General features: G+C 55.3%; 1 protein-coding gene across 1 annotated transcript; it reads right to left on the bottom strand.

The window, feature by feature from the left end:
• Positions 1–350: 350 nt before the first annotated feature.
• NFKBIE (NFKB inhibitor epsilon) lies at positions 351–7,434 on the bottom strand. Its single transcript, XM_081094378.1, has 6 exons — positions 6,823–7,434; positions 4,151–4,253; positions 3,205–3,427; positions 2,127–2,215; positions 1,695–1,961; positions 351–947 (listed from the first exon to the last, which is right to left on the bottom strand). Exons 1-6 carry the CDS (start codon positions 7,188–7,190, stop codon positions 882–884), a joined length of 1,116 nt encoding a protein of 371 aa, XP_080950504.1. The 5' UTR covers positions 7,191–7,434; the 3' UTR covers positions 351–881.
• Between the last annotated feature and the right edge of the window lie 4,692 nt (positions 7,435–12,126).

The raw sequence follows: 12,126 nt of genomic DNA on the forward strand, positions 1-12,126 counted from the left end.
GGAATATGGGGAAGGCAAAAACACAACACAGGAAAAGCCATAGCTCCCCTGTGTCCCCCTCCCGAGGCCGGCCCTGCTCCCCACAACCTCCGAGGAAGTGAGTGGTAAGGCCGCCTTATTTCTACCTCCTTACTTCTCCTTCTCCTTTCCTCCCCCCTCTGCATTTCCACAGAGAGGGCCAGGATCCGTGCTGGACAGAGGCCGGAGGATGGCAGCCCTCCCCGCCCACCCAGCACGGCCCTCCCCTGCTAAGGTGATCCTCTCCGCTCTGCCTCCACCACAAGGTCACAGGACAGGCCTGTGTGAAAACCCCCGGTGCACACAGACATGCATTGGCGCAAAACAACTCTAGGGGGGAAAACCTTTTTAAAGTCTCTGCCGTTTTAGTGTCATGTTTTTGAAACTTCCCCTTCCCCAAAGCTCAGTCCGGGGCCTTCTGTGTGTCAAGTCTTTAAACAACAGTTCTCAATAGCAGTGAGATGGGAGCTCTGAGGGCTCTGCTTGCTCGTATTTCAGTTTCCTCTCCCAGGAGAGTCCTCGTTTTCCTATTGGTTGGCAGTTTTAGGGTGACCCGGCGGCGTGGGTAGGTAGGAACAAGAGCCCCTGCCATCTTCCAGAGAGGTCAACAGGCTTCACCCAGGATACCGGGGGCTTCGGGGTGGGAGGGGTCTTCCAAGAATCTCCGTCCACCTGGGAAGCTCTTCTTTCCGGACTGGCTCGCCCTCACTTGTGATCCCTCCTCTCAGCTCAGGACTGTGCTGGCCCAGCCGTCCCCAGGACTCCGGAGGGCACGCTGCCTGGGCCCAAACTGCAGCAACTGTGGCTCTAGCTTCCAGAAGGGAAGACGGGAAGCCTCCAGGGCCCCAGACCCTGCCCTGGCTTCAGTCGGCGCACATCAGTGGCTTTCCAGAGATCTTCAGGTCATCGAAGGGCAAAAGAGCAAAGGGCTGAGAAAGAGAATGGAGAGAAGCAAGATCAGGGTCCGGGGGGTGGGGGGTGGGGGGTGGGGGGGGAAAGGCAGTGGTGGGGGAAGGGAGCTGGGGAGACCTATTGGGTCATTTGCTCCCCATCAACTGATTCTTGGACAGGAAGGAACAAATCTTCCTACTAATCTCCCAAATGGTAATCCCTCTGGGCTAGCAAGAATCCCGAGGCCTTAGGCAAGTCCTCCCTCTCTAAGAAAATCCATGAATATCACAGATAGGGACCAAGGAGGTGATCCAGCCCATGGGTCTACTAGTTTCTGGGGGGTTGGGGTGGGGGAAGGGGACTCACAAAATATTTTGAATATTTTTTTTACATTGAACACTTAAAAATGGAGACTATACAGAAAATCTAGGTTTCATCTCTCTTAAAACATTCCCGAGACCTGGAAATGCTGGACCATATTCCCCCTCTGCAACTGTCTGCTGAAGCTGAATGGAGTGACCCTCGGTCAGAGACTCTCTGGCCTCCCACAAGCCCCGCCACCCACTGTACACCTGGCCTGCTTCCCTGATCCGCGTTAGCTGTAGTCCAAGTTTGGGCTGAGAGAGGGGCAGAAGCTTGCCCAGGATCCCACAGTTGGTGAGTGGCAGAATCGTGGATTGCCCCCCAGGATCCTAACTCCTTGGCGATTTCAGCCATTCCAAGCTCGTGTCTCTGTTAAGGGTGTGGGAAGGACTGGAGAGCAGAGCTGAGTGTGTGCCTCTTACATCCTCAGCCAGGTCCTGGGGCGCCACATCCTCTGCCAGGTCCTGGGGCGTCTCGTCCTCCACGTTCCTCAGCAGAGAGTCGGCGCCCGCTTCTCGCAGGGTGGACGAGATGCTCTTGAGGCCGCGGCCTGCAGCCAGGTGCAGGGGTGTGCACCCATTGAGCATACGGGCGTCTACCCGGGCCCCGGCCTGGAGCAGGAACTGTACCAGACTCCGCTCTTGAGTCTCCACAGCCAGGTGCAGCGCTGTCTTCCCACTCGTGCCCTCCTGGAGAAAAATAAGGGTGTCTTCCAAGGCCCTCAAGAGGAAGCACGCTGGGTCCAGGCCCCGGATAAGGTGTGTGCCCCACTTCTCACACTGGGAGGAACCTGAGGGCTGGACCAGGTGACGGGCAGACACTGGGCCAGGCAGCACCCTGACTGGCCACCTCACCTGCACATCAATGTCAGCTCCATTTTCAAGAAGCAGTTTCATGAGTGGCTGGTTCCTCTGCAGAGTGGCGATGTGGAGACAGGCCAGACCTAGGATGGAGTGAATGTGGAGGCTGCTAATCTGCATCCACCAACTCTCTCTCCCTCACTCTTCAGGGACCTCCTAGCCCTCGGCCCCAAGGGACCCACTGCCCACTCAATACCTCTGATCACAGGGCTGTTAAAACCCAAACCCAAAAACCCCCTCAAAAGTCTGAGGGGAAAGGAACATAAAGTTTCCACCTTTTCAGAGTCATGTTATTGAAACTTTCATGCTTCAGGGGTCAGGTTGCTGAGTGACACCCCCATACAGGCACCCTCCCCTATCATCCCCCCCCCCCTCCCGCATTCTCTCTAACTCTAACTGCCTGCTTTGAAACCCTGGCCACAGCCACCTTCTTCGGAGGTCTCTGGGATCCTCATCCCCGCCCCCCCCTCCCCCCAGGGCCACTTCCTCCCATGCGCTTCCCTACCTTTTTTCTGTCTCCTTTCTGGCTACTCTGCTTAAAGAACTAGATTCAGATTCACACGTCTGCTCAAAGGTCCCTGCTCCACGAGGCTTTCCCTGACCACTGTTCAATCACATGTGATCACACAGCCCCACCCACCCCCACATTCCAGTTCTTCTCACTGTGTTCTTCTTTCCCGAAGCACCGACTGCCTTTTAACTTACTAGAGAATCCACTTCCTATATTTATTGTCTATCTCAATCGTTCTGTTTTGTTCACAGATGCAGCCCCAGGTTCTAGAATAGTGTCTGGCACATAGAGGCCCTCAGTACATTTTGTTGAATGAATTAATGATCTCTGTTCAACTGAATATCTTGAGGGCAAGATTTAGCTCTCTGTTTAGCACACAGCAGGTTCTAAGCAAATTCTAAATCAAATTCATTCATTCAGCAAAGATGTACTGAGCATCTATGTACTTAGACCTGGAGGTGCATCAGTGGACAAGCTATGGTATGACCCTCCCCTCCCCTGAGAGTAGGGTCCTGGTCTCTCGTCCCCTTTTCAACCTATGTGCTCTATGGCTGCCCGTACCTTGCCAATTTTGCAGCTGGAGGTCCAGGGAGTGAGGTGGCCCTCTGCCTGACTCTGGCTGTCCTTCCAGCAGGCAACGGGCACAGGTTAGGTGCTGGCGCTGGCAGGCCACATGCAGGGCTGTGTCACCATGTCGGTCCTGTAGCATGCGGCTGGCCCCTTTCAGCACTAGGGCCTGCACTGTACCTGGCTGGTCCAGGTGTACAGCCAGGTGCAGTGCTGTCTGTAGGCACAAACAGAGGGTCGCAGGGCCACTGCAGCATGCTCCCACCTCTGGGGGTCTACCTTCTCATCCTCTAGGCGCCGTGGTCGGCAAACTGCGGCTCGCGAGCCACATGCGGCTCTTTGGCCCCTTGAGTGTGGCTCTTCCTAAGCCTTACGAGTACCCTAATTAAGTTAATAACAATGTACCTACCTATATAGTTTAAGTTAAAAAATCTGGCTCTCAAAAGAAATTTCAATCGCTGTACTGTTGATATTTGGCTCTGTTGACTAATGAGTTTGCCGACCACTGCTCTAGGGAAACCTCTGTTATCCCCAAGCGCGTGAGGTGACAGAGGGGGGCTGGGGAGAAGAAAGAGGCGCCAGGCAGGCTCCACCTGGCACACTCCTCTTTAAGGCTCCAGGCAGATGCCACCTCCGTATTAACCCTTCCCTGGCTGCTCCCCACACACACTGGATCCCACAGCGGCTGGTAGGTGCCTCCATCACAACTCTTGTCACCATGCTGTGTAATTATGTGTTGACATGAGTCCCTAGTCCAGGCTCAAGCACCTTGTGGGCAGAGGCTGTGTCTTACTCACGTCTGTATCCTCAGCCTCTAGCTCCGTGTCTTGCATATGGTTTCCTGAGGAAGCAGCCTAAGGTCACCCGTGCGGCTGCTCAGGTCAGGATGGCTGCCAGGGCAGACATGGGTATCTGGACACAGCCTACCCTTTCCACCCACCTGGTAAAGGTTGTTCTGAATGTCCAGGACCTCCTGGGGCAGCAAAGTCAGGCAACAGAGCAGCACAGCTGGGGCCTCATGAATCACCGCCAGGTGGACCAGCCTGGAGGGCAGGGCAGGGGTTAGGGCAGCTGTGGGCAAACTATGGCCCGTTTGAAATGAATAAAACTATTGAAAAAAAAGACCGTACCCTTTTATGTAATGATGTTTACTTTGAATTTATATTAGTTCACACAAACACTCCATCCATGCTTTTGTTCCGGCTCTCCGGTCCAGTTTAAGAACCCATTGTGGCCCTCGAGTCAAAAAGTTTGCCCACCCCTGGGTTAGGGTCAGGACCCAGGTCAGAGAGAGTGGGCTGGGGTCCTGGCATTAGAAGGAACACCTCTCTAAGAAGCCACCCACAGGGTAGGTGCAGGAAGTGAGCATTTGGGCCAGGAAGTGAGGGTTGGTGTGGGAAACCAGATTCCTGGGGGTGGAGGCTCCAAGTACCCATCTCTGGCCTTCAAGAAGGGCCTTGGCTCAGTGGGAGTGCGGGCAGGGTGCCCACGGGCCAAGGAGCTTCCTGTCCCACACCCCACTCCCCTCCTGCCCCAGGGCCCCACCAGACCAGCTGCAGCTCCAAAGCCAAACTGAAAGCTGCTGGGGTCGCGCAGAGGTGGTTTCCAGGCTGAGCTCCCCACATACCCCAGCCCAAGAGGGAGTACAGAGATGGCAGGAGTGGGGGCACCTCCTTCCCCAACTCAATGTCCCACATGCCAAGGGAGAGTAAACAGAAGCTCTTGAATGAGGAGCAAGGAGTGCAACATTCTGTCCTGCTGCCCCCCCTCCCCCCGACCCCTCTGGGGGGAGTGAGTCCTGAGGGCCCCTCTTCAGACAGCCCAACTGGCCGGGTCTGGCCAGAGCCCTCCACTCTGTGTGCACCTCCAAGGCGAGGTCTGTGCAGTGTAGAAAGTGTGTGTCTGTTGGGGGACAAAGAGCCTTAACCTAGGGGTGGGAGGACAGCTGGGAGGGGAAGTTCCAGTCCTGGGGTTTCCCCACATCAGGTGGGGAAAATGAAAGCCGGAGCTGGAGGGTCTCGGCCAGGACAGCTGCCTTGGGACGCCAGTGACTGGGGGGAGCTTGGCTAAAAGGCCTGTCTGGGCTGGGGAGGGGGCTGCGCGGGCAGGAGCGGGGCAAGCTTGGCTGCGGCGGCGGCGGCAGGAGAGAGTGACGAGGGAGGGAGGAACCGCTCTGGAAATCCCCTCGGCCAGGACCAGCTCTCTGGGTCACATTCCTGCAGCCACCTCCCTCTCTCCCTCCGTCTCCCCTCCTCCCACTTCCTCTTCCCACTTCCATTTGCCCCACACCCCAGACACTTCCGAGGGAAGAGACTCCGCTGGGGAGCCTTGCCACCTCCCCCTGCCCATTCTAGACACACCTGCCTCCAACCAGAGGAGGGAAAGGCTGGGCTGAGAGCCTCACAGAGGAGGGCAGCACCAGAAGTCCCCACCCCCTGGGGCAAAGGTCAGCCATAGGTGTTCCACCTGGAGCTCCCACTCCCTGGGTCAAAGGTCAGCCATAGGTATTTCACATGGAGTCCTCAAAATCTTGGCTCTGGGCCTGAGGGCTGATGATTTGGGCACAGAAGACACACAGTACAAAAGGCCTGGGGTCACGCCTCTCCTGCCCACTGGGTCTCTTTGTCAAAGGTCAGCTAGGATTATGACCCTTGCATTTCCATAAAGCAGATCAGGACAGACACTTCCTGCTCCTTCCACATCCTTCCTACCCTGCTCAACATCCCTGATCTGGGACCCCAGCTCCCTCCACTCCGTTTCTAACCCCCACATCCCAGCCACCCCCTCTCCTAACAGTGTTTTTTCTTCCTGAGGGGCAAGTCCTCATCTGGCCTGACCTTTTGCACTACTGCCTCTTACGTCAACTGCTTCCTACCCAGTCCCCGCAAGATCCACCTGGGCCTGGGGAGAAATGGACAGGCAAGGGGGTCAGGCAAGACAGAGAGGAGGCCTGGGGGGACTTTGGGAGATAGAAGGTGTCGGTAAGGCTGACTCCAACCCTCACTTCCCCTTTCTCAGCAGAGGAGGAAGTAAGCTGCAGCAGCCAGCCGCTTATCATTCTGCTGGGGCAAAGGTGCCCCAACCTGGCTCACCCCCTCCTCCTCAGGGCCAGCCTTAGCTCTGTACCCTGGCCATCCCCCGACCCCTAGCTTCCTGGCCTCCACTGGCAACCTGTAACTGGCATCTCTTGTTCCTTGAGACAGGGCATTCTGAGGTCAGGGGCTGGGAATTCCAGATATTGCACAAGCAAGGATGCCCTCTCCCCCAGCAAGGAAAAAAAAAAAAACAAAAAACCTGGACTGGTCAGGGGAATTTTCTCTTCCTGGCGGTGGGTTATTGGTAGGTTTCCAAGATTCTAGGTGCCTGGTATGGGCCCTGCCAGCTCTGCCCACCTCCAAAAGGGAGGGCAGAGAGGTGATTCCCGGTCCTCCGGTCTGGGCCTGGCTGGAGCTCAAAAGTGAGCAGAGTTAAGTTTGGAGTTTGGAGGAGAGAGTGGAGAATGCCACTGCCAGGGCTGGTGCCGCGAGGGATCACGACAGAGCGGGTGTTCCTGGGGAGGCCCCGAGTGCGCATCCGGACGGGGTGCAGCCCCAACCTCGCCCCCGTACTCACGTGTCTCCGTCCTCCGAGATGTAAGTGAGCGCTTCCAGCTGCTGCGGGCTCAGCGGCCCAGCTGCGGGGAGCGGCGAGCCTGGGGGTGGGTTTTCGGCCTCAGGGCCCCCCCAAAAGGTCAACGGCTCGGTGAGCGACGAGGAGCCATAGGTGGAGTCAGCCCGCTCCCCATCTGTGTCTTCCTTGTCCTGCAGCTCTTTGGCGGCTCCCGGAGGATGGGTCCAGGGCTGGGGGCCTGTGCCGCCCGGGGGCCGGGAGGCGGAGGCCGGGGCGGTGTCGGGCAGGGAGCGCAGGGAGCGCAGGGACTCGATGCCCGAATCGCACTGGCTCTCGTCTGACTCGTCCGTCCCCTTGCGCGCCTCCGACATGCCCGCGGCACCGGCCCGCGGGGGCCCCGTCCCGGCAGGAGCGGGCTGCGGGCGCCGCCGCGCCGCCTTTCCGGGTTGCAGGTCCGTCTTGCGGAGCGGGCTCCCGGCCTGAAGCGGCCTCCGTCCCGGGCTGCTGGGGTCCGAGGAGTCGGCGAGAAGCGTGGGAGAGGATCCGAGCGCCGGCGGGTCCGCCGCAGAGGTTACTCAGGGAAGCCCAGTCTGACGCGCTCTCCCGCCCCGCCCCTCAGGCCCCGCCCCCGACAGGCGCTTCCGGGCACAGGCCCCGCCCTCCGGAATCCCCCGTACCCCGCCCTCTGCGTTGGCTCCGAGTCCCGGGTTACCCGGTACTGACTCACTGGTGCGTTAATTCACCCATTCATCATCCTTCCATCCATCCATCCATCCATCCATCCATCCATCCATCCATCCATCCATCCAATCACCCCTCCGTCCATTCATTCATTCATTCATTCACTTTCCCCCCTTCCTTCTTTTCCATTCATGATCCCATGCAGTCTTTCCTTCCTTCACTTCCTCCATTCCTGCGCTCATTGTTTCCATTCATTCATTTATTCATTCGTGTGTTGTTAAAGAAATATTTATCAATTGTACAAACTAGACATCTTGTGGGGGCGGGCATGTGGTTGGTGGGATGGGGTGCACTGCTTCCTATCTCCTACCTATTTCCATTTCTCTTGCTTTCTCATTTACCAGTGCCCAGGAGTTTGGGTAGGGAAAGGGGATATCCATTGTCTTTATTTTATTTTTATTTTTTAAATATGTATTTTATTGATTTTTTACAGAGAGGAAGGGAGAGGGATAGAGAGTTAAAAACATTGATCAGCTCAGCTGCCTCCTGCACACCTTCTACTGAGGATGTGCCCGCAACCAAGGTACATGCCCTTGACCTGACCAGAATTGAACCTGGGACCTTTCAGTCTGCAGGCCAACTCTCTATCCACTGAGCCAAATTGGTTAGGGCTCCATTGTCTTTAAAGGAGTGGTCCTCCCTTTGGGTCCTGGGTAGAGGGTCTCCTGTGCCAGCTTCCCAGATCACATAGAATTGGGCATGAGGATGTGCTTTTCAAAACTGGGTTTTCTCAGGCAGACTGTTGTCTAAATGAAGGAGGTTGGTCATGCTTTTTTGTTGTCTAAAAGAGCAAAGTGCACCCACTGGTGTAGCTCAGTGGTTGAGCATCGACCTATGAACCAGGAGATCATGGTTCGATTCCTGGTCGGGGCACATGCCTGGGTTGCAGGCTCATGCAGGAAGGAGGCAGCCAATCAGTGATTCTCTCTCATCATGGATGTTTCTATCTCTCTCTCCCTCTCCCTTCCTCTCTGAAATCAATAAAAAATATATTAAAATATTAAAAAGCAAAGTGGTCATTCTTCACAGGGGTGAAACGCTGGTCTCTGTGGTTACAACATCTGGTTACCCCCATCTATCAGGGAAGATTACTTCCTCGTGGTGGGGCCAGGATGGGGAGGCCCCAGACACATTGGGCCACACTCTGCCGGGGTGACCGCCCCAGCTCCAGCCCCAGTGCCAACACATCTTTCCTCCTTCCCTATCCCTGCTTTCCCTGGGCCCAGGGAGGCCTTAGGCAAACCACACCCACATGTTGAGGTGCAAACCAGTGCCTCATGATTTACCCGCTACCCCAAGTGCCATCAGCCATGGACCAACAATGCCTTTTGAAGATCATCCACAAAGGAGCATCTTTTCTGTCTCTGGCATTGGGGGAAGAACGCTGGGCTGCATGTAGACAGCTGCTAACCAGCTTCCCTAGTGCCCTCTCCCATACAACCTCATTTATTTTATTTTTTTTTAAAATATATTTTATTGATTTTTTACAGAGAGGAAGGGAGAGAGATAGAGAGTTAGAAACATCGATGAGAGAGAAACATCAATCAGCTGCCTCCTGCACACCTCCCACTGGGGATATGCCCGCAACCCAGGTACATGCCCTTGGCCGGAATCGAACCTGGGACCTTTCAGTCCGCAGGCCGACGCTCTATCCACTGAGCCAAACCGGTTTCGGCACAACCTCATTTAATTCATCCATTTGACAAACATGTGGAGCTTCTCCTACATGTATGACACTGTTCTCTCTGCTGGAAGCAGAACTGAGTATCACAGTAACTAATTCATATCCACCAACCACCAACCCCACTGAGCCCCCTGGCAATTATAACACAGTGATTGTGCTAAGACAGGAAGAGGGTGGTGTGGGGAGAGGGGCAGGGAAGAGGGGCACACAGTGGGGCAGGGGAGAGGGGCACACAGTGGGGAGATGGGCAGGGAAGTTCCCATTTGAACTGGAAATGGGAAGGAAAAGGGTCGGGGAGGAGGGGATTAGTAAGGAGAGAGGAGAGGGGGGAGAGCAGATGAGAGGAGATGACCTACTCCTCTCCATCCCCCTGGAGGACCAGAGAGGGAGAATGTGCTGAGTATGAGGCTGTAAGAAGCCATGAGGGAAAAGCCCAAGGAAATTAAGGCATCTCCTTCCATGGGGTCAGTGCAATTTCAGGTGTTTTCAACTTCTTCCCCTGACCCTTTCCTCTCCCATCCTCAAAAGCTGGAGTAAAGTATAAACCTCAGACCCAGACCACTTGGGTTCAAGATCTGGAACTATCCCCATTTTAAATTTGGGAAGCTGGGGCCCAGAGGGGCGAGTTGACTTTCCTAAGATCAAACAAAGTGCAGAGCCAGGCTCTCCTGCCCCTAATCCAAAACTTAAAATTGTTTCCAGTGAAATTTTTTTGCCTTTTCTAATTTTTTTTCCTTTATGAATGCCTACAGGGCTTGGGGCATATGAGCCCTTTGCAAGGACAGGAGAACTCGGGAATGTTCAGTGGCCACATCTCTCATTCATACAGAGGTTGAATTTAAGGAAAAACCTACTTCTTTTCAGCCCCATGTCTGGCTCTGAACCATAACAGGTGTGTGGCAGTCCCTTTTCTGGCCACATGAGGTCAGCTTTGAGTCACTCACTGCTTCCAGCATCTAGCCTACACTCGGGCCAGAAGCCCTTCTGGGGAAACTTCAGGAATGGGGAGAAGGACCATGCAGTACCATCTGGAAAGATGGCCAAGGGACTTTGTGGTCAGGGCCCCGACTTTGTTTCCTCAGCTCCAGTCTTCGAGGCTGGGCCCCTCTGATCCTCTTCTCTTTATCTGTTGGTGTTTTCTAGTTCTCTTAGTTGTTCTCCCACTCCCAGCCTCCACCCACTCCAGCCCTGCTCATCTTCAGGAAGCAGCCCCAGTTGCCATGGTGACCAGCTGGTCAGCTGGCTCCTTCTGTGCCCCCTCCCTTCACCCCTCTTTCCCCTGGGCTTTCAAGGAAAAGTAATGTGTGTGAATGGATGGGGGGTGGGGGGTGTTTTTCAAAATCTCTTAGGAGCTCTGGGTTTGGCCAAAAGGAGTTGGGCTATCTCTCTTTCACAGCCCCCCCCCCCCCCCGCATCCGAGGTGAGGAAGGGAAGGCCGTGGAGGTGGGGGACAGGAGGAAGGGTATAACAACTAACTGGGGAGGGTGAGGTTTTGATCTGGGTTAGGAAAGGTCAGGGTCAGGACCTCTGCTCTGTCTACAGTGAGGACGGAACGAGGTGGAAGGGGATGAAACCAGAAGTGGAAGGGTCAAAGTTAGCTGTGAGGCAGGACTTTCTAAAAAGCATGGGCGGGAGACATGGAAATGAGTCGCCAGGTGAGATTTCTCCTCTGCCACTGGAGGGAAGGAGCACCCCTACCTCTTCAGGGGCACACCCTTCGCTGTGTGGGCAGGGAGGATGGGCTCACTGACGAGGAGGATCATGCAGGCTGGGTAGTTCTGAAGCAATTGGCTGGCAGAGAGTCACCTCCACCTCGCCGGGTAAGGGAACAGTAGGAAAATGGAGGCAGGATCTGGAGTGGGGGTGAGTGTGTAGAGAGTGGAGGCACTGGCCCTTCTGCCCCAGCGAGTGGGGGGACCACCCCAACAGATCAGTGTGCTTGTCCTCTATCCCCAAAGATCAGATATCCGGGCTTTGCCTCAAGCTAAATTCCTACTCCCAGATATCCCCACGGACTTTGAATGGGGAAGATCCAGATTCGAGCTTTGTGACTATTACCTTGAGCAAGTCACTCACCTTCCCTCTGCCCCCGTTCCTAAAAGGTAAGCGGGGAAACAGCTGCTATATGTCAAAGCCTCCAATATAGCACATGACACACAGTAGGATTCCACAGTGACTGCACACAGATTGATCATGTTCTGTCATAATGATGGGTTCCCAGGTCCCCCTTCCCATTAGACTGTGCTCCTGGAGGGTAGGACATTGTGTGTTTCACTTCTGAAAGGGCGCACAGTAGGTACCTGTTTACTGAATGGGTGCATTCAGAAATGAATGGATGTCAGTTTCCTTTCTTCCTGTCCCAGGTGTGGCGGGGAAAAGAAGTGTGGGTGGGTGGCATAGGGGGGGTAGGCTGCCTGCAGTCACTCAGCCTGGTCTATGGTCTGTGATTTTGCCTCCTACGCCCAGAGAAGGTCAGAGCCTTAGAGACTGTCGGGTCAAATTCCTCATTGCACAGACGAGGAAACAAAGGCTCAGAAAAGGGAAGGCACTTGCCCAAGGTCATACAACATGTTAGTGGGAAAGCCAGGATTAGAACTCTGGCCCTAGCTGGTGCTCAGTGGTTAGAGCAACAGCCCATGGACCACAGGGCTGCTGGTTCAATTCCTGGTCAAGGGCGGGTACTTGCCTCCATCCCCACCGTGATTGGGGTACATGCCTGCAGGAGGCAACCAGTCGATGTGTCTCTCTCACACAGATGTTTCTTTCTCTCCTCTCCCTCCCTTCCACTCTCTCTGAAAAAATCAATGGAGCCCTAACCGGCTTGGCTCAGTGGATAGAGTGTTGGCCTGCAGACTCAAGGGTCCCAGGTTCGATTCCAGTCA

Source organism: Myotis nattereri (assembly GCF_964212035.1).
Source record: "Myotis nattereri genome assembly, chromosome: 6".
Classification (NCBI taxonomy): domain Eukaryota; kingdom Metazoa; phylum Chordata; class Mammalia; order Chiroptera; family Vespertilionidae; genus Myotis; species Myotis nattereri.